The sequence below is a fragment of the Dacryopinax primogenitus genome, assembly GCF_000292625.1.
Source record: "Dacryopinax primogenitus strain DJM-731 SS1 chromosome Unknown DACRYscaffold_2, whole genome shotgun sequence".
In the NCBI taxonomy this organism is placed as follows: domain Eukaryota; kingdom Fungi; phylum Basidiomycota; class Dacrymycetes; order Dacrymycetales; family Dacrymycetaceae; genus Dacryopinax; species Dacryopinax primogenitus.
In genome coordinates this window covers 1,091,345-1,111,645 of record NW_024467199.1, presented here as the reverse complement: position 1 = coordinate 1,111,645, position 20,301 = coordinate 1,091,345, and the positions used below count along the sequence as shown (strand labels likewise).

At 53.1% G+C, this 20,301-nt stretch overlaps 6 protein-coding genes and 2 non-coding genes across 8 annotated transcripts; 3 read left to right on the top strand and 5 right to left on the bottom strand.

The window, feature by feature from the left end:
* Positions 1-251: 251 nt before the first annotated feature.
* On the top strand, positions 252-4,026 carry DACRYDRAFT_113641 (uncharacterized protein; the record flags this gene model as incomplete). The annotated part of the gene is made up of 18 exons (XM_040769671.1): positions 252-549; positions 602-646; positions 692-1,285; positions 1,332-1,549; positions 1,598-1,822; positions 1,869-1,917; positions 1,971-2,101; positions 2,148-2,251; positions 2,302-2,334; positions 2,382-2,438; positions 2,484-2,580; positions 2,630-2,769; positions 2,817-2,852; positions 2,900-3,114; positions 3,162-3,310; positions 3,357-3,432; positions 3,477-3,894; positions 3,951-4,026. The coding sequence occupies 18 exons, from the start codon at positions 252-254 to the stop codon at positions 4,024-4,026; spliced, it is 2,961 nt and encodes a 986-aa protein (XP_040632456.1).
* A 94-nt stretch (positions 4,027-4,120) lies between these two features.
* DACRYDRAFT_113640 (uncharacterized protein) lies at positions 4,121-7,504 on the bottom strand (the record flags this gene model as incomplete). Its single annotated transcript, XM_040769670.1, has 2 exons — positions 4,121-6,354; positions 6,415-7,504. The coding sequence occupies 2 exons, from the start codon at positions 7,502-7,504 to the stop codon at positions 4,610-4,612; spliced, it is 2,835 nt and encodes a 944-aa protein (XP_040632455.1). The 3' UTR covers positions 4,121-4,609.
* Positions 7,505-9,250: 1,746 nt separating this feature from the next.
* Positions 9,251-10,442, top strand: DACRYDRAFT_113639 (uncharacterized protein; the record flags this gene model as incomplete). The annotated part of the gene is made up of 3 exons (XM_040769669.1): positions 9,251-9,305; positions 9,358-9,463; positions 9,513-10,442. 3 exons carry the CDS (start codon positions 9,251-9,253, stop codon positions 10,345-10,347), a joined length of 996 nt encoding a protein of 331 aa, XP_040632454.1. The 3' UTR covers positions 10,348-10,442.
* An 8-nt stretch (positions 10,443-10,450) lies between these two features.
* Positions 10,451-11,733, bottom strand: DACRYDRAFT_113638 (alpha/beta-hydrolase). The gene is made up of 3 exons (XM_040769668.1): positions 11,343-11,733; positions 11,027-11,281; positions 10,451-10,980 (listed from the first exon to the last, which is right to left on the bottom strand). The coding sequence occupies exons 1-3, from the start codon at positions 11,495-11,497 to the stop codon at positions 10,509-10,511; spliced, it is 882 nt and encodes a 293-aa protein (XP_040632453.1). The 5' UTR covers positions 11,498-11,733; the 3' UTR covers positions 10,451-10,508.
* Positions 11,734-11,952: 219 nt separating this feature from the next.
* DACRYDRAFT_t8 lies at positions 11,953-12,043 on the bottom strand. The gene has a single exon. It is a non-coding gene; the product is annotated as a tRNA-Ser (tRNA).
* Positions 12,044-13,804: 1,761 nt separating this feature from the next.
* Positions 13,805-13,896, bottom strand: DACRYDRAFT_t7. Its single transcript has one exon. It is a non-coding gene; the product is annotated as a tRNA-Ser (tRNA).
* A 3,283-nt stretch (positions 13,897-17,179) lies between these two features.
* DACRYDRAFT_104044 (uncharacterized protein) lies at positions 17,180-17,796 on the top strand (the record flags this gene model as incomplete). Its single annotated transcript, XM_040767870.1, has 3 exons — positions 17,180-17,218; positions 17,250-17,648; positions 17,701-17,796. 3 exons carry the CDS (start codon positions 17,180-17,182, stop codon positions 17,794-17,796), a joined length of 534 nt encoding a protein of 177 aa, XP_040632452.1.
* A 773-nt stretch (positions 17,797-18,569) lies between these two features.
* DACRYDRAFT_104043 (uncharacterized protein) lies at positions 18,570-19,823 on the bottom strand (the record flags this gene model as incomplete). Its single annotated transcript, XM_040767869.1, has 3 exons — positions 18,570-18,727; positions 18,782-19,331; positions 19,689-19,823. The coding sequence occupies 3 exons, from the start codon at positions 19,821-19,823 to the stop codon at positions 18,570-18,572; spliced, it is 843 nt and encodes a 280-aa protein (XP_040632451.1).
* Positions 19,824-20,301: the final 478 nt, after the last annotated feature.

Here is a 20,301-nt window from a genome sequence, read left to right as displayed (position 1 = left end):
CTGCTCCAAGGAGAGAACTTGAGAGAGAGAGGCGGGAGAGGTCAAGTCGGGCCGAACTGTCACTCCACAAGATCGGGCATATCGGCTTTCGATGTGACGTACATAGGGACTTTGACCTTAACCCAAGGCCCCTTGTTATGGCGGTACACTTGGAGAGGGCGCATAATTAAATAAACATCTTGTTCTCTCCCCTCTTCTTCTGCTTATTCTATTCTATTCTTCTAGCTGAACTTACATACTTGGCTCGTATAATGTCACTATTCAGTCACTTACGATCCAAGGAGGGCTCTATTGGCTCAACGAACGAGCTCAGCGCCCATGAACTTCCCCCCCCAGTGCCACACCCCTCGCCGCACTCGAAGCTCGCACTCATTTCCACGCCCGAAGGACTGATAATTACTCCCGCCGTTACCGGAGCAGACAGCGTAGAAATTGCCAAGCTTGCATGGGGAAAAGAGGGCAAGGTGTCATTGATGAAGACTAGGAATCCTTATAGAGGCGGGCAGCCGACGGTGCCAGGGATCGTGGGTGTGCTCCATTTGTTCAATCGTGAGTCTCCTACCCCTGTATCGGGATCACGGATTTTGACCAGTGGGGATAGTGTCATATTTGCTTGTTGTATCAAGTGCTGTACAAGTAGGGAACTGTAGGTATGGTATTCATAGGCGTATATGCCGCTGATGACTGTCAGTGCTCGATCCAAGTCGCACCATCTACTGCGTGAAGGACGTAACAGCCATACCACTAGATGAAACGAAAGCTGCTGCCTCTCTTAAACTTCTCACACGAAATGTTGGCACCGCAACACCCCTACCTGAAGAAGACGAGGACGATGAGGAAGACGAGTCAGACACCGACGTAGAAGCCGCCTCCTTCACTGAACTGGACATAAATCAATCAGCTACATTACCCCGTACCACAGTCTCCTCTTCCACGCTGAAGCCTCCACCTTCAACTACGTCCCCAGGCCGACCCCGTAAACTACCCGATATGGCCCGTCGTCTCTCCTTCTGGCGCAAAGTCGCCCGCCGCCAGCAGCCTCCCCCTTCTCCTATCACGCCTCTCGCAGTAGAACTCGGCGCTCCCACCGTCGTGCAAGAGATGAATCCCGCTGCGGCTGCTACGCTAGATGCTATGGGTGGTCCGGAGGAAGTCATCGGGGTCAATGGCGGCAAAGGCACGGAGCATGGTCGGCAGGAGAGGCTAGCGGACGTGGAGAGAAAAGTAGTGAGGGAATGTATTAGACTCTGGACGCAAGGCGGGATGTTCTTCGCTTACGACTTTGGTGGGTCTCTTCGACCTCGCACACGGCGTGAACTCAGGGGAAACAGACATAACACGCGGTCTACAGCGCAAGCACGATATGAACAACCGCAGGCGGCAGCAGGAAGACATCCTCACCGAGATAGCGGGTCCCAAGTCCTCTGGTCTCGCTCCCCAAATTGTCAAGCCCTTCACAGAGCCCAACCCGCAACTGCCGCTTTGGAGACGAGTGGATCATAAGTATTGGTGGAATAGGAACCTGATGGGCGATTTCCTCGAAGCTGGAGTGCGTCTCCAGAAGGCACAGGTATTGATCTGCTGATGTTTCCAGCAGCTCCACAACTATATCCTCCCTATCATGAACGGCTTTTTCGAGATGTCGACGTTCCACCTCCCCATACCCAGTTCTGGCGAGGAACGAGAGAACGTCCCTGTAGACTTCACAATAATATCAAGACGAGCCTGCCAACGACCCGGGCTGCGATATCAGAGGCGAGGGATCGACGACCATGGCAATGTTGCCAACTTCGTGGAGACAGAGGCGATCATTTCTGTTGAAGTAAGGTCACTTGTGCAAGGATGTCATCCAGCTCACCAGGCCCCAGCGAGACGAAAAGAGGAACATTTTTGCACATACCCAAATCAGAGGATCAAGTGAGCAAAACCATTATGGAACTACAGCTGTGTGCTAACCGGCGGGGTTGTAGTACCATTATACTGGAGCCAGCCGCAACCTGGTCTGCAGCTCAAGCCCATACCTAGACTAGACCGACCACTCGTGGACTCCTCCGAGATCATGCGAAAGCATTTTACGAAACTCTCAAATTACTGGCCGGTGGTGAGTTGGACATCTTCAAAGGACGGGCTTTGGCTGATGTTTCCAGACAATCGTGAACCTCGCAGAGTTGACGGGGAAAGAATCGGTCGTCACGCTTGCATACCGCGAGCTGGCACAGGGACTGAATATGAAGGATGTGAAATACCGAGAGTACGTGCGTGGTTGGTTTGGTTTTATGCACATCTCACGGAGCGCGCCAGGTTCGACTTCCACCATGAGTGTAAGGGCATGAAGTAAGGTCGTGCAAACCCAGCACTGGTGCAGGAACTGATGATATCAGATATGAAAACATCTCAAAACTTATCGATACGTTGCAGTCGACATTTGCCTCTCAAGGGTTAGTGTCCCCTTGCAGGAAGCGGGTCAAGCTGACTGGTCTCAGCTTCTTCTGGGCCAACGGCGACGATGTTTTGAATGAGCAGAGAGGCACGTTCCGCACCAACTGTATAGACTGCCTAGATCGGACGAATGTCGTGCAGGTGAGACACTCTCCAAACGTTTCATTATCATCCTAAAGGTATCGCACAGTCTGCCTTCTCGCGTTACGTTCTGGAACAACAGCTTCAAGCAGCAGCATTACTTGGTGTCTCTCATCGAGGCAAGACAGAGCAAGAGATCGTGTTCAACAGGGTGTGGGCAAACAACGGAGATGCTATTAGCCGATCATAGTAAGTGAACGAGAGGACGGGAAGGACTTGTTCTTATAGACATGCAGTGCCGGAACGTCCGCTCTGAAGGGAGACTACACCAGGTTAGTCGACGATCTCACGATGTTAAGCTAGCTAATCGCATGTGTAGAACTGGCAAACGTGACATAAATGGTATGCTGAACGACGGCATGAACTCGCTCGCCCGATTATATTCATCGGCATTTGCCGATTACTTCACCCAAGCTGTGATCGACTACTTTATGGGCAACCGGAGATTGTCTGTGTTCAGTGAATTTCTGGAGAAGCTGCAATCGACAGACCCGGGTGAGAGGCTGCATCTGTCGAAGATCCGGGCGGACGCGAGTAAGTGCCTGTCACTCATAAGGTTCTGGCTGACAGCGTGCTCTAAGTTGAGACATGTGCTGGGCACGTTCTTGACGATGACGACATTCTTCTCGGCGGTTGGACCTTGTTTTCCCCTGCAGAGTTGGATACCAAGATGGGGAAAAGTTTCGAGGAGAAGATTCTGCTACTTAGCCCGAAAGCGCTCTATATTAGTGTAAGCAGGTTGATGACTGTCAAAACGTTACTGAGGAGGAATGCAGAGCTATGATTACGCACTCGACAAGGTTGTCATGGTCACACGAGTGCCGCTCAATGACATAGTCAGCATTCAGAAAGGTTGGGCAAACATACCAAGTCCTACATGCGCTGATTTAAAGAAGGCGCCTACATTCTTTCTACTCTGCAAGAAGCGGCCCGTGATCCGGCCGAGAATTACGGCCTGCTGCTCACCTGGAAGACGAGTCACCTGACCAGACGAATGACGAGTTACTCATTGCGGAACAAGCCCGACCTAGTTGATGTTGTGGATGTGAAGACCAAAAAAGGGCTCATCCGGACTTCAATATCTCGAAACAACAGCACAGTATCCTTGGGCAAGGGGTTGCCAGAAGAAACCCAATTCGCCGCGTTCAAGGCCTTGCCAACAAGCACCGCGGCCTCAGGCCGTGACTTGGATGCCGTACCGGTCATCTCATGCAAACACGCAGTCGACGTCATTGCGGACACCATCGTCCGAGCTTGTAAGGGGATGGAAGCGTCTCAGAAAAAGGATTTCGTGAGAGTTCAAGACATAATAAGGTTAGCTTTCATGTACCTGACACGCGTAACATTCTGATAACCTTCGGGGGACAAAGCCTGGAGGAAGCCCGGCGAGAGACGACGGTGTATGCCAAGCTCGAGTATTACCTGAAGCGCAGGCTGTGGCTGTAGGATGCATCAAAATCGCAGGGAAGATTATTGGATTGGTTTTGGAAGAGGCAGAGAATAGTTACAAGGGAGAGCCATTTACGAAACACTAGTACAGGCCGCGCCGCAGCTGGCGGCAGGCAGCACATGAAGCATGAAGGGTGGGGAGGGGCATGCAAGGTAGCCTGGGGAGAAAGGGGGGGAAAGGCCCATGACAGATAGGCAGGATAACATGAATCAACGAGAGGCATTCGGGCAGGGTTGGGTAGCGAATAAAGAGGATAACTTGATGGGGTATAAGAGAGCTTGAAGGGGTATCACGTTCCGACGCCGAGAGAAAACCGATGAGAGGGTGATAGTGGCAGGCATAGTGGGCAGAATAGGTGTAGAATGGAGGTGGAAGATGAAATATGGATTACCGCTTAAGAGCGGGGATAATAACATATTTGAAGGGAATAGTCGTGTTGCTGGTCGACGATGTGAGAGATCCGTCCATTGCATAGTCCAAGTCCGGGCAGTTCGTCCAATCGAGCAAAGGGAAACCGGCATACGCGCTGGGAAGATGCAGGCAGACAGGGGAGCAGACAGACAGGAAACGCCTAAACGTCTACTTCTTCCCAGCGCTCATCCCCCTAACCAAATCGACAAACCTCGTTTTCCTCCTCGCACCCCTGAGCTCCGCATCCGTCGCCTGGCCGTCCTTAGCCTGCACCGCGGCCGCAAGCGCGCTAACCCCGTGTTTCTCACACAACATCCTGCCCCCTACCTCCCAGTAGACTTCCAGTTTCTCCCCGCAACCCAGTTCCCCGCACGTCAGGTGCTCAGGGTGGAACCTCGTCCCCTCATGCGTGACCGCACAGGGCCCTTCGATCGGCTGGCCACATGCCAGGGAAGCGCAAAGCGAGCCATTCCGAGCATGATAATGATATGCGCAGAAGGGTTTTCCATCAAACACGTAGAATGTCTTATCCGGAAAGGGCTTGGCGCAGGCATCGCAGTTAAAACAATCGCGGTGATACTTGCCCTTCAGCTGGCCGTCACTCGAGGATACGGCGTGCCGCTCGATGGGGAGCTCACAGCGCCGGCATTTAGGGAGGTAGAGTTCCTTCCAGTCCCGCTCGCATAGCACGCCAGAACCTTCGCGCTGGATCCACCTGCCGTCCCGGATCCGCTCGCCGCACTTGACGCAAGTGCGTTCTTTTCGCCTTTGCCGGTCTTTGACTTCTTTGCTAGATGTGGAAGGAGTAGTAAAGCTCCGTTGGGGGAGCTTGATCTTCTCCCTATCTCTGTCTCTCTCCCGATCCCTGTCGCTCCTATCCGAAGACGTAGTCGCAGACCCTAGACTAGGCTCTTCAAAAAGCGTCTCCATGACCATATCGATCGCGCCTGTGGACTTGCTCGTCGAGCGAGGAGAAGTGCCAAAGCTGCTAGAGGAAGCCGAGCTTGGCTGGCGGCTCGCCCCCCCGGTGCTGCCGGACCTAGAAGGCAGGGAGGGGAAAACGACGTCCCCCCCTGCGCTGCCCTGCGAGTAGAGGGAGGCCAGGGACTGCCGGGGGAGGAAACGCGGTCCCGGATCCGTTGGGCTGCGTTCTGGCCGCGTGAGGGTGGGCTTGCGCGAACTGGCAGCGGAGGAAGAGGCAGAATCTCGTTGCCTATAAGCAAGTTCGATTACGCTTACTTGGGGCGAGGAGGGTGCGGGGGATGCAGGTTGACGTGGGGAAGCGATTGACGGTGCGGAGGAGCTCGGGCTTGGGGTGGGGAGTGTTTGCTGGCCCTGCCCTTGTTGGGGTTGGGAAGGGGAAGGGGATGACGCAGCAGAGGGAGAAGGCTTGGAGACGAGCTGCTTGTATTTTTCGAAGAACGGCAGACGGGGGGTGATGCTCGAGCTTGGGCTGGGCGTGGGAGGGTCGATAACGGCCATTTTGGGTGGGATGGGGATCGTCAGTGGGGCAGAAGGTAGGTCGGAGGAGGTACGCGAGGATACGGAGGCGAGGGACCGTTTCTTTTCTGAGATTTTGAGCGGGACTGTGGGGGGAAGGTCGACTGATGGACGCCTGGAGGAGGGGAGGTCGATGGACCCCCGCTCACGGTCGAGTGAGGGCTTGCGTTCCTGTGGAGGGAGGTCAAGGGATGGCCGAGGGGAGGGAGAGGGAGATGGCTGGGAAGAGAGCACACTGGTGGAGAGCAGGTCGTCCCTCTGGGACGGGGCGATGCTGGCATTTGACGGCCGGCGGGGGTTGAGTGGGGAGGGCGTGCGCGCCGGAGGGTAGGTGGGCGATGAGTGACCTAGTGATGCTGGGGAGAGCGGGGGATGGGGGGAATGCGGTGACAGCGAGAGGAAGGATGTTGATCCTAGCATGATGGTTAGCATGATGGTTAGCATCAGTCTATGCTTTTTGCTCGTGTGCGTACCTTGGGACTGCCCCTGCGCAGGAGGGACCATATTAGCCCCCTCGACATCCACAGGCGGTAAATGGCCGCCTCTGACCCTCTGTCGAGCATGCGAATGGGAAAACATAGCTGCCTGCGCTGCGGCGGCAAAGGCACGCCTGCCGACACCAGCCATGCCTGCGCTCCCGCCGGTGACGGTATCTGGGGCAGGCTGGTGTGAGGGCATGTGTTGACCCGGTTGGAGAGAGAGCTGGCCAGATTGGAGAGGGAGATGTTGTCCTGGCTGGAAGGACTGGGCCTGCTGTGCAAGAGGAGGCTGCTGCTGCTGCAGATGAGCGTCAGAAGGGTACAGATGCTGACCCTGCGGATTGTGCACTGGGAATGGCACGAGCTGCTGCTGTTGCTGGGGGGGGACAGACCGCGAGGAATGATGGGACGGCGCAGGGGAAGGGATACGCGCTGGCTCTGCAGGATAGAGAAGCTGACTCTGTTGCGGCTTTGGCACTGGCGGTGCCTGCTGCTGCTGGGGTGCGACCGAGCGCGAGGAATGATGTGACGGCGCCGGTGAAGGGGCACGCGCTGCCTCTGCAGGATAAGGAAGCAGGCTATGCTGCTGCTGCTGCTGCTTCGGAAGTGGTGGTGCCTGCTGCTGTTGAGGAGCGACCGAGCGCGAGGAATGATGTGACGGTGCCGGGGAGGGAGCGCGTCGTGTTTCAGCAGGATGAAGATGCTGGCTCTGCTGCGGCTTGTGTGCGGGTAGTGGTGGCTGCTGATGCTGATGCTGCTGGTGGGGAGCAGAGCGGGAGGAGTGCGACGGCGCTGGAGAGGGCATACGGGGCGGGTGGGGGGTGGAAGGGGAAGAAGAGGAGATAGAAGCAGGTGAGAGAGAGCGTGGGATGCCTGCTGAAGAGAGTGAGCTGGCACTAGACGGTGTGTGAACGTGCACCGGTGAGGGAGTGCGTGTGTCCGTTGGTGCTGGCGGTGAGCAGACATGATCTGCCAACGAGGAGAGGGGAACGAGCTGAGCGCATGAAGAGCACTTTACTGAAGGGAGGAGATGACTTGCTCTGTTGTTGGTGTCGTTGGAGGTCGATGGCGGGGATAGGTGCATTGTGAGAGGAGAGAGAGGATGTTGTACGAGGACGGCGGCCATGCAGGGTTAAATGAGAGAATGGTGCACGTCCTGCGTGCGATGATGGACGTTGAAGGGGATGAAAAGGACGATGAGGAGGGTGAAAAGGTCGACGAGGAGAGAGAGGGAGAAAGAGAAGGGGAGGAGGAGGAGGACCACTCCCTTACACGCTTCTGTCAGGGTTGAATGGTCCATCGCATAGGTTCACTCTTCACTTCTTTCTCACTTCTCTTCTTTCTTTCTTTTATTATCAAACTTCATTTCTGACTTTAGATAATAATAAATAATATCATTCCATTCATTCCTTACTTAAAATTGCCACATCAGATATACCACTTCCATTACACTCTCAACTCACATTCCTCCCATCACCCAATTACATCCGCCTTCTTTCTTTTATTTCTATTCTTTACCTTCTTCCATTCAGTAAACTGCCTCACTTTAATATCCAATCCATACACATCCTTAAGCGTTACATCAGCATGATCACACAGCTTTCTATCCCCGCATTAGCCTCAACCGACCCTACACTAATCCCCACTAAAGTACACACTACGCTAAATGACCATTGTCAACATCCTGAAACCCGAACCCGGCCCTTCTCTCTACACCATTCTATCCCATCTCCATCTGCAACACAACAGCACGCTTCTGTTTACCCAACCCACACGTCCTCGTCCATTCCCAACTCCGACCCTTCTTCGCAGAACGTCCACCACCAGCACACCACGCCACATGCTCCTCAGCTTGCACATCCAAGCGCGACGCGTCGACGCGCCTATAATAGACCCCTTGATCCGGGCTATGCCTGATATCGAATCATGAGGTAAGTTTGATTGATCAGCTGATGCGCCCTTCGAGTTACCAGTTTCGCATAATACCCTACCACTTTTGCTTCTACGTCGCTTGGGGGGGGATTTATTCTAAGAGAGTTTTCGTTCGTGTTTTCAGCAAATTGCTCCAGGAGCGGTCAATCAACGCCTCCTCCACATCCCTACCTATCTTACACACATTCCCTAATCTACACTCACATTCCGAAGTCGGACATCCAAGACATGGGGTTCGGGTCGGTATGAAGGAAGGACGTCGACCCTGAGCCTGATCATGCGTCGCCGCTGCACTCTTGGGTTCCAACTGGTGGATGATAAGCACCACTAGTACTGGTCCAGAAGTAAGATCAGACTGCGTAAACGAAACGCAACCGGCCCCCGAACATATCAACAAACAGGAAACCGAAGCCTTCTACCGGATACACAAGACCGTGCGTCGCCACACCAGCCCATCCAGTCCGCGAGACAAGAACCCAAGAATTCGAAGCACAATCAAAATTCAGGTCCAAAAGGCCCAAGGGGGGCCGTCCGTTCCTCCTGTTCCTCCCGTTCCTCCGTGGATCCGTTCCCTCCGATCCGGTGTCTTTATTTCCGACCTATTGATTTCCCATCTTCCATTAATATTTCTATTTCCAGAGTTCTGTTCGTTTGGAGTGACGGCATGTAGCAACCGGCTAAGGGTTTTGGTCGTTAGGTGTTGCGCGTGCACACGACTCTCTCCTTTGGTCAGTCAGCTTGGGAAGGTCATCAGAGCACTGCCACTGGCTGTGGGCGCTCAGTCATCGTTCATTGATTGTTGAACTGCGCGTCAATCTTCATTTTCATTTCACTTCATTTTCTACAAACTAAACATCATTCGTTCTTTCATTTTACATTTCCTCATAAAAGATAAAGAATGCGATTCCTCAAATACGCAAAATGGATACTTCCAGCAATAATCATCTGGTTATGTACGTACTTTCTCTCCCCAACTGCAATAACAGCTTGAGCTCACACGAGCAGCACTCGCAATCCTCTACCTTACCCTCCCACCCGGTGAATCTATCGACGACGACGTCGTATTCGCCCAGTCGCTAAGGGAAGGCAAGTCCCTCAACAGGGTATATCAGTACGTCCCCTTTCCCTCTCCTGCAACAAGCCAAACCTAATCAAAACAGCACGGAAGAGTTCATACCGCGTGAATACCGCCTTCCTCGAGTGAGGAGACGGCTCTACCTCGGTCTGGAGTACAGCTACAGCGCACGCACGTCCACCTTGAGGATAAAAAACGAAGCCGTCTCTCTCCTTCCTCTCCTCTCCCCCTCTTCTCCCGCCCAATCCCACTCGAGGCTCCTGATCCCCTGGGCAACACTAGGCGATACGGACGGAGTGAACCCACCCTGGTTCCCCCTCGCCGACGCGGTTTTGCTGTACGGGGTCGTCTCCCGCGAATGGGGACGAATCCTCTTGACCGTCGAGCGCCCTCTGCTCCCCCCGAACGGGACACTCGACGGTGAGCTCGCACTGCAGGTCGTACCGGCTAGGATGGCTACACAGAGCGAAGGGACAGAGGAGGACCCTGTACCCCTAGGCATGCTTCCACTTGCGACGCTATTCTTCACCCAGCCCGCAGAGGGAGAAGGGTACGCACTCGCCCGCATCAGCTTTCCCCCCATGCCGCAGTCCTACGGAACTAGCACGTACTACGGGACGCGGCATGCGCTCATATCCCTCCTCGCGCCAAGTGCGTTGCTCGTACTGGCACTCGCCTCCCTCGCTGGGCAGGCAGTCAAGCTCCTCCTTCTCGGGCTGGGAGTTGCGGCCCTGCTCTGGATAGGGCGGGAGCTGTGGATGTACAGGCATGAACAGGACGAGGATCGGAGGGAGAGGGAGACTCAGGTCCTGAGGAAGGTGTTGAGGGAAGTACTGGGGCCGCTGTATGCCCCTAGGGGGAGGAGAGAGGTGGTCAGGACGGGGATTGAGGAAGGGAGGGACCAGAAGGAACAGGTTTGATGGATTCTGGATCGGGAGGATGGGGGTTGTAGGACTGTGTATGATAGGTTTATACACGTTTGGGTTGACTCGCAGTGTAATGTAATATCGACTACTCCAAGCTCGAGTCTACAAAAGGTCCGTTGTACAACATATTCCAGGGTATACACCTATCCATCCACTCAAACGGCCAACATCTCCCCAACGATCTCCGAAAACCTGGGCTCGTCCAGAGTCTTATAATGGTCTCCTTTCAACGTGTCCCAATCCTGATGCACCTCTCCCTCCTCCCCCTCTAACAGGATCTCCAGACTGTCAAACATGACCTCCGGCTGTTCAAAATCCACCAGTTCGTCCCCCTCGCTGTGGACGACCCACCAATGCATGTGTTCCCCCCCAGGGCGGAGATCATAGTGGTTCGCGGAGAAGATGTCGTATTTGCTCCCAGGGCTGCTGGAGCCGGAGCTGCTGCCGCCGAAAGGAGGGGCGATGAATTCGATGTAGGAAGGGAAGGTTTCCAGCAGGAGGGGAAGGGAGTAGATCCCTTCTGCTAGGAGGAGGGCGTGGGTGGAACGGAGGATGTGTGAGGGTGTGGGGGGGAGGGAGAGCGCGGGTGGGTAGAGGAACAGCGTGGTGAGGATATGGGCGCCGCAGCTAGAGCATGTCAGATTTGAAGTTCGTGTGCCTTGGTGGGACAGACCTATGGCCAATGAAGTACAGCTTCTCCCTATCGAATGACTTCTGCAGCTCTGGCTTCCCCTCCCCCTCCCCAGCCCAATCGTACAGGAACTCGATAGCGAGAAGCACATCCAGGGCATGCATCGGATGCCTGACCTCTACCATCTCTCCAGGTGGAGGGTTCCGTTCCGTCAAACGGTAATTGACCACCGCTACTGCTGTACTATGCTGCAGAGCAAGTGAGCGCGCGAGTGCAGTGTGCTCGGATTTGTCCCCCCTGTTGAGAGTTAGCGTCCTCCAACGGAGGGGGGAAGGAGGGGGAAGGGGGGGGAACGTACGAGCGCCAGGCACCACCGTGCACGAATACGAGCAATGGGGGGGCTTCGACTGGTGGGACAAAGAGGTCTAGTCGTCTTTGTGCATGCCCCGAGCTTCCAGCTTCCCCCGACGCTGCAGTATCGTATTGCACATCCAGGAGTTCGTATAATGACATCGTACAAGCAAGCAAAGCAGGAATCGCAAGACGGTCTGTGTCTGTTTCTGTAGGTAGGATGATCGGTTCAGACTCCTTCAAGGAGGCTTATAACATGTACACCCAACCCCGCACCAAGACCAGCATCAACGGACAACCTGTGTTCCCAGTCCGGTGAGAGCTCGAACCGAAGCAGATAGATGCGCCGCAGCTGTTCGGGATATCCGAGCTGGCGTGGGAGGTGGGCGGTGTCCCCGCTCAGTCACTGTCGCTGGAGTGCGGTGAAGTGGGAAGGCGCACCCTTAGTGCGGTGTTGAACTTTTTAATTTCCCGAGGAAAAGACAGTGTTCTCTTACATACTCCCCGAATGACTCATTACACAACTATGTTATGGTTATGGTGGTTCAACATATGTGGATATCCAACGAAGAAATCGGAGGGTTACTGTAGGAATCAAGGGGAACAACAAAAGAATCCGACACCAGCAGGATTTGAACCTGCGCACGCTACGCGTATGAGATAATACGGAATTCGAATCTCACCCCTTAACCGCTCGGGCATAGTGTCCTAATAGACCGGGACTGCTTTTCAAGACTCATCATTGTGACTCAAGAGAAGAAACGTCCTAACCACTCGATTTGTACATGCTATCCTTCTATAATAGGCTTCACCATCATTATAAAAATCAGTTAGATGATGTTTCCCCAGTTGTATTGCTCGTGTTCGATGAAAAAGTCACCTCTTCTCCTCTACAAAGGTGGTGCCACCTAACCTAAGCACGAAGACTATCAGCCGCCCGAACTGTTATCTGACCTTGATATTTATGTAAGGCTCACTCAAAAGTGCTCTTGGCATCGCAGCCAAGTTAAAAAGCCTTAGCAGCAGTCAAAACGTTGTGTGCAATTTCCCTGCAGAAGGAGGGGGTGTCTCCAACCAGACCGCATCCTCTCGTGGCTCTCTCTGTCCAGCACTCTTAGTCCTGAGCAAAGGAAAGATGAAACGAGGAGAACACTGGTGCCGCGGTTGACGTGATCGAAGTGCTGACTGGAGTCTATATCCGGCTTGCTGCCAGCAAGCGATACGCAGCGGTTGACGGCACATGACCTCCTCTGCCTATCCCAAGGGGTTGAGGTAGAACGACGGCTTCACCAAAAGGAACATATTGGCTAGGATATCGGAAGATCCGAACTTTTGGATGCACAACGGCACCCGTCGAAGGTCGCGTGCGCAAGCGGCGGCAGGCACCCCGCAGTTCCCAGAGAACAGGACTACAGTTAAGCGAGCTCCTTGTACACCCCAAGGAATCCACACTTGCAGGAGCTCTGAAACGACGATACGGAAACAGCGTCAATCGGGACGGTGGAAGTCCGTGCCAGATGGGAAATTGTTAGATCTTGCCCGATGTTGATGTCAAAGGCGCCAGAAAGGAGAACATGCTTTGCCGGCAGCCCTTGACACGCGGCTAATGGCTGTCTTTATGCAATACCGTTCCATTCAGGTGGGTTGGATTAAGCTTTGTGAGGACAGTCGGCACAGTCGGTGAGCGCCGGTGTGTTCATCCGAATAGTTGCCAGTCATACTTGGAATCTCGGAGAGCACCCATCCAGCATGAACTTGCCCTGCGCAGAACGACGGCCCCTGAACGTGCTACCATCCATATGCGGAAGGTATCCCTACATCTCTCACAGAGTGAGGAGGCTAAGCGAGTTCGTCCTACACCCAGAGGAGTCCACAGATACGGAAGATCAGAGACGAGGATGAGGAGAGAGGCTCGGTCCCTGAAAGACTAGATAGCCAGGCGGCAGGCGACCTTCGTGGAAAGTGGATAGACACGTTGGGCGACTTCTGCGAATACCAAGGAAACACAGATACAGAAGATCAGAGACGGCGATGGGGAAAGAGGCGCGACCCGGATCCTGGATGTCCGTGCCCGATGGGAAGCCGATAGACCATGTCCGAAGTCGAACGTGACCTTCTACATGGAGCAGAAGGGATATAGACGTGCTCTACCTGCATTAGTGACTCGTGCATAAAGCATGTATTTGCCCATTGATATCTTGCCTGAGGTAGAGAAGATCGAGTATCGTTTGAATGGTCAGTCGGCAAAGGTGTTTTCGTGCCAGTCTGGTAGGGTCACGCCTCCTCTGCAGCCAGATAGAAGAAGTAAACAAAAGGCATCCTTTGAACCGGATAATGCTTCTACAACAGCATATCCAAACAATTTGGACCATAAGTGTCAGCATCAAAAAGGCATTCCTGCTAGTCGGAAGCAGAACATACTACTGTACGAAAAGAAGGACAGAATGCAAAACATATTATTTCCTGGGTCGACGCCAGCCGGATTTGAACCGACGCACGCTACGCGTACGAGATCGTAATTAGATTCTAATCTCGCCCCTTAACCGCTTGGGTATGGCGCCTTGTTGACACTGAGCTTGGGCATAATAATAAGATCAGATTGCTCACCGACAGCCCAGCGGTCTTGCAAACACGCGCTACTTGATATGATAAGGAGTACGTATCTCTCCACCCTCTAGGTTTGTTACACCCCTCATCAGCCCAAATACTCGTCCAAGGAATCCACTCTGAAAACCATCATAGAGTCAAGTTGGAATTCCGCACATGTCGCAGGCGTGTTTGGCTCGTCCATCTCTCCTTCTGTGACAGTCGAGTGCTGACACGATAAATGTACGTCTCCCCCTGGACAGATGGAGATGGAAGACGTTTTCCAATTAACATCAGAGCGCTCATTACCTGTGGCTTATCTTGCATTGAACGTGACTCTTCCCAAAAAGCAGCGCCGAAAGCAGGTCAGCTTGCACCTCGCGCATGTCCCACGCATGTTTACCTCTGCCCGGTGCTCGCTTCATATGAGAAGCTAATCGAGACGTAAATCTCCAGGTACCAAACACGAAAGAGCTATAATCCCTCTTATTCCAAGAAGCGGGTTCCTACCTCCCGAAAGCATAGCCAGAAGCAGAACTCGCACCCCACACATGTCCCACGCGTGTTTACCTCCCCCCGCCGTTTCCTCAAACACGTACGCTTATAATACATACGTACATCCCCTCCAGACCAGTGGGCTTGCACGGGCTTCCAATCACGTTACCCAGTCACGAAAAGCGCGTCGTTCATCCCGCGCATCTCCCACGCGTGTTTACCGCTTTCCACTACCTGGATCCCTTTCCCATAAAACGAAGCAGGAGTAAGGATGACGTATAGCCCGCCGCTCGCCCGCTGTAAACGGCACTGAAACCAGCCTGCAACTCCGCCGACCAGCGGATTCTCCGAACTGCTCGTCCTGCAGTACGGGCCAGCACTTCCGGAGGATCTTACCATCCAACTCTGGTAGAGCGAGAGGCGGGTTTGTATTTTCGTCGCATGGGTCGATGGACGATGGACGGCGATAGGCGTTCAAGTATTGACAGGTGGTGCGACCGGGAATAGACGCTCCGGTGTATCCGGTACCGAGCGCAGCCCATCTTCACCCGAGTAGATCGGCCAACCCATAGCCAGTAGGAGTGATTTGTCATAGTAACCCTAGCAGAACCGTTGCCTGAACGAAAGTACCAGTATCAACAATGCGGTGATTATTTACATTACGGTGCTCCGCCGATGATGCCAACAGTGCTGACTACAGCGGTGTTTCCCAAGAAGGGTGGAAACTAGGAGCTTGGATGATCTAACTCAGAATCAGCTGAAGCTAACGCTAGCAAAGGCCGGCCACTGGTGTTGGGATAGCTTCCATCCGAGGCCCGAGGGTCAGATCAACTTAAGAAAGGTTTTAGGGTTCGGTCCAACAACCCCATGGCCATCCGGGACAATAAGCAGGGGCCAGAAGCGTGAAACGCGTCATTGACTGAATGGGTTTATTTGAGGGTCCCTGGCTGCGGCCCGGCCAGTGGAGGCATTTCATCTGATACGATCGCTTCTCCTGGGTGGCTGTGTGAGCCCCGTCTTCTCAGTACATACGAGTTTTGGGGCAGGGTCCTCTGGACTCTGAACTCTGGACTCTGGACGGGGTACGTGGCAGTGTTTTTTGCTTACTGTACATATCTTACTCAGCTGACATAATATTATTCTATTGTACTCCTATGTTATGTACATCATTGCTGGTTATCTACTATACCTGATGAATGGCACCAGTCACGCTTGTCATTGTCCAACCAGCTGAGCTCACTGTCAATCCACTGCCCCTTGCTGACTCCTCCCTCCCTTGACTCCCCTCCCCTCCTCTCCTCATACCAACTCCCCCACCCACCATGTTACTCCTCAACCTCATTCACCAGCTTTCGGCAGCACATGAGTCCTTGCTGTGACTCACCATCCAGCAAGCCCTCCTCTTCAACACCCTCTGCCAGCACCTCCAAATGCACATTGCCTGGCAAGAAATCCCTGGCATTGAACACCTCAACACTCCCCTGGCTGCGATACCAAACATGGTCACAGCTTTCCTCTCTGATTCACTTGGGCTCCCACCAGGGCACATTCCTGTCCTCTGGCAAGCTCTTCAGTGGACTGCTTGGACACCCAACAGGGATCCTATGCATCCTACTGGCCCTCTGGTAGATCCCCTCCCTTTCTTTGCACACTTTGCACAGAAATACAACCTTGGTGAGCTCCTCCTTTCATTCCCCTTATCTCCCATTCATCTATATACTACTAGGCATCGAACATTTCTACCCCCCAACCAAATATGCCTTAGGGATGCCTGTCCCCACCATGTTTGCACTGGCATGCATGCCATGTTGACCCTTCACAACCAGCACTTTGCCATGTTGTACATGCTGGCCCAGGGCGCAATCCCTGTTGTCCTCATATCCTTGTGCTGCAGGATATGCAGGATGACCTACTACCTCAACTTCTACAATGAGAAGCAAGCAGCAGAGGAGGTTTGGGTCTACTATGGCAGCATGCCATCTGTCCTTCAAGCTGAAAAGCACATGGCTTTTGAAGACCATCTCTGCCATCTCTTTTGTGCACAGACCATCCACACCCAGTATGCATGTCTATCCATTTGTTCTTCCCTTTCCTTCCCTCCCCTCTAGTGCATACCTCTTCCCAGAGGGGCTGCTGGACAGTGATCTCTTCTTTTTTCTTGCCAAGTGCATCATCATCCCTATGACTAGCAGAGACTGATGCAGGGATAGTGCATCCTTGTCTGCAAATGCAGACATATACAACCTGATGCTGGCAAATGCCAGCATCAGGCAGCAAGGTCAATATTGCCTGTCCCTCCTTCGAGGCAAAAGTATATCCAACCTTTTTGACCTTTATGCCTTGCTTCTCCACCATGCTGAGCAGGGCAGCATTCTCCACCTTTCCAATGATGCCCAGCACCAGTATGACCAACTCAAATATGCCATGCAAGAGTGCAATGCTTTCATGGCCTACACTGGCCAGCCCCATTGGGCACATGTGTGCTCTGAGTGCACCAAGACAATCCAGCATGATGGGCATCCCTGTGAGTGCACTGAATCATCCAGGTGCATTACTCAACCTCTACAGACATTATGAGTTGTGCTGTCACAGATGGTGTAGCTATTGGCCGCCCATGCTGTGCCATCCACAACTGTCCTCTCCCTCTTCCTAGTTCTTGCACCTGCTTCTGCATTCCTCATGCCCATCTCAAATACATCTGCATCTTCCCAGGCTGCAATGCTCCTACATGACTGGACATGCAGACCTGTGATCTGGAAGAGCATGCCACATGAGAGACAGCATACCACACTGCCGGCAATTGTATGCCTTGCTCTGACAGTGTTGATGCAAGGCATACCAACACGATGAGATTGGCCATGGCTGCTATCACCCAAGACCAGCTGAGCAGGAGGAGGAGGACAAGGAGGACGAGGAGGACGAGGCACAGGAAGAGGAGGACAAGGCACAGGATGAGGCACAGGATGAGGCACAGGACAAGGCACAGGACGAGCAGGTGCAACTACAGGTGCAGTTCCCGGATGATGGGGAAATGCTACTGGTTGGTGCCAGGCCAGCAAAGGGGAAAGAGAAGAGGAAGGAGAAGGGGAGCAAGGCTGCTGCCAAGCCAAAGTACAAAGGCTTGCACTTCGGCAGGTGCAGGACGCACAACAAACAGCTTGTGGTCCATCCATGCAGCGTCATACTTGCTTGGGCAACCTTCTATGGTTCAGAGGGCATGTCTTCAGTCGCAGTCAGCAAAGTTCATGCATCCATAGAGCAAACACTAACCTTTCACTTCTCAGCCTTTCCTCATGTCCGTATTTCCCACATGCAAGGCCATGCCTGAGGTGTTGTTCTTTGACAACAACTGCACTCTAGGCCAATATCTTGTAGGCTGACTGGAGGCCAAGCACTTCAAGGAGACTGCACTTGTGGTGGATGTCTTCCACTACAAGATGAAGCATGCAGATGACAATGTCTATTGCAGCACTCACTGCAATCCAGCATCTTTCCCTGAGTTGTATGACCTGGTGTCTGAAACCTGGACATTCAACTCCTTGGCATGTGAGCAGACCAATGCATGGATACACAAGTATCAGGGTCAGCCTTGAGAGATGAGTGCCATTTGATTTGGGTTCTTCCTTGATGAGGTGATCAAGGCAAGGAATGAGGCGATTGTAGAGGGCTTGGTGCATTGAGGTTTTGCTCCTCACTTGAAGCCTGCCAGTGCACTGTAAACTATGTATGACTAATTGGATTACTTGGTTTATATACTGTACAGCTACCAGTATTCTATGAGCATAGAGATGAACTGCAGTGATAAGATAACAGTGATGGCAAGCACAGTTTGCATTAAGAAATTATATACATATGAGTCATTCATTTGTGTGGAAGTTCCACATCAGCTTCTTCTGCCTCATGCTCCCTGTCTTGTGCTTCCTTCTGGGCCTTCCTATGAGCTTTCCACTTCTTCCAGGTCCACTTTTTTTGCTGCTTCAGTCAATGAAGCAGCAGGAGGACCAGGTATTTGAGGGGGTGAGGAAGGAGGACTTGCAGAGATCAACTTGGCAGGTCCAGGTGTGGCAGGCTGCTCAGGGATTGCTGCAGCTGGAGACAACACTTCTTCAGAGATACAGGGAGGGTAGTCATTGAAGACCACTGGCAAAGGGGCTCAAACATAGAATGGTGTGCCTGTGCTAGTCTGCATGTATACACCCCCCTCGCCTGTGGCCAAAGCAGCATCCCACATTGCTTGCTCTTTTTCCCTCTGCTTCTCCAGCTTCTCCATCTCCCTCTCCATCTTCTCCTTGGCCTTCTGCCAGTCTTCAGCTCAATTCCCATCAGCAAGATGCAAATCTCCAAGATCTGGCATGTCGAAGTCACCAGCCTCTTTTCCCAGCAAAGTGCTGGGAAAACCAACCACATCAGTGGGGCACTGTGCTGCAGCCAACTGCTTTGCAAGACTTCCCAATATGGGTAGCAGGACCTCCTCCAGTTCACGCAAAAGACTGGTGGACCTCTTGTGCTCCTTCATCACAGTCCAGTAAGGCTCAGCATACTTCTTGACAAATGCTGGGTTGGCATGCAAGTCCAGGGCTGTAAGCAGCTTCTCAGATGGGAGAGAAGCAGCCATTGACTTGGTTGTCATGTTGGCCCCTAGCTTCGAAGGGATGGGAAGTGACTCTGCACCAGGTGTATATCCCAGATAGTCATGGAATGCTGCTGCCGGCATGATGTTAGGTTGGGAGGTACTTGCTTGTGCCACAGGGAATGCTGTGCTTGGTCTGAATCCTGCATTTGCCCTCAGCACTCCAACATGCATCTGGGCCACCTGGCGGTCCATAAACAGGCTTGCCATGGGCACATCAGACACAACAGCTGTTGCATCTGGCTTGCTGGCTTCTGCAAGTTGTGCCTTCACGGCTTTATGCCTCTGAGAGTTCAGTCAAGTTGATGCCTTAGTTTGTTGGTGCATACTTGCATTGGCCATTCAAACCTGATCAGCTGAACCTGCATACTAATGGCGCTCAGTGTTCAAGGCAGATCCCAACATCTCTGCCAAGTGTTCCCTCACCCAGTCATCCATCAGACACTTGTCCCTCCTCTGCATGGAATCTGGCTCCAGCAGTGGCACCCCATCTCAAAAAAGTTGTTCACAATTTGTGGGGGGGACAGTATCTGCAAGTATGCCGATGAAGTTGCAGGTAAACAGCCAATTCTTCAAAGACAGAGGGTTTTGCCAGAGGTAAGATGAGTCAATATAATTGCAGATACCAAGCAGGTGGCAGACCTTGCACTGAGCAACCAACCAGACTTGCTCGGCCTCTTTGAAGGTCATGGGATGCTGGAACAGTTCCCACTCAATCTTCATGCACCAAGTGGTGTTGAGGTGTGCATACATTTGCCGGAGTTTGGCAGAAGGCATGGTGGAGAGATTGTAATGGGTGACAGTGAATGCCCACTTGTGCAGTCTCTTCAGGTGGGCCACCCACCTGGGGTTTACCAGTCCAAGGACGGCACATCCCAGAGTATACTCCATCATTGAGAACACCTCTTGGATCAGCACCACCCACTGCACTTTGGTGCTAAGGGGAGATGCTGGCAGACCTTCACAGTAAGGTCAATGCAGGTGGAGGTGGTCAAATGGCTGGGCATTGTTAGGGCAACACAGGCTGACTAAGTCTGCTCACCTAAGAGTGCCAAGAGTCTAAGCAGGCAACAAGGAAGTGGAGTAGACCTGATGACTAAGACCTATCTACAGTATAGGTACCTGTGGATGATCCTAAGAGACCAAGTCTGAAGAGACAGTCCCCAGGCAGAGTAGGCCTTATATTTATATCTCTGTGGTGGAACCTGCTAGAACATCTTGCTTACTCAGCCTAGTCAGGTGATCAGGTCATATG

Bases quoted from the DNA above. Each gene is read 5' to 3' on its own strand.
- DACRYDRAFT_113638 (XM_040769668.1), bottom strand. From the start codon at position 11,497: ATGTCATTATACGAACTCCTGGATGTGCAATACGATACTGCAGCGTCG. The intron at 11,282-11,342 runs GTACGTTCCCCC...AACTCTCAACAG, and splicing joins CACGGTGGTGCCTGGCGCTC to GGGGGACAAATCCGAGCACA. The intron at 10,981-11,026 runs GTCTGTCCCACC...GACATGCTCTAG, and splicing joins CTGTACTTCATTGGCCATAG to CTGCGGCGCCCATATCCTCA.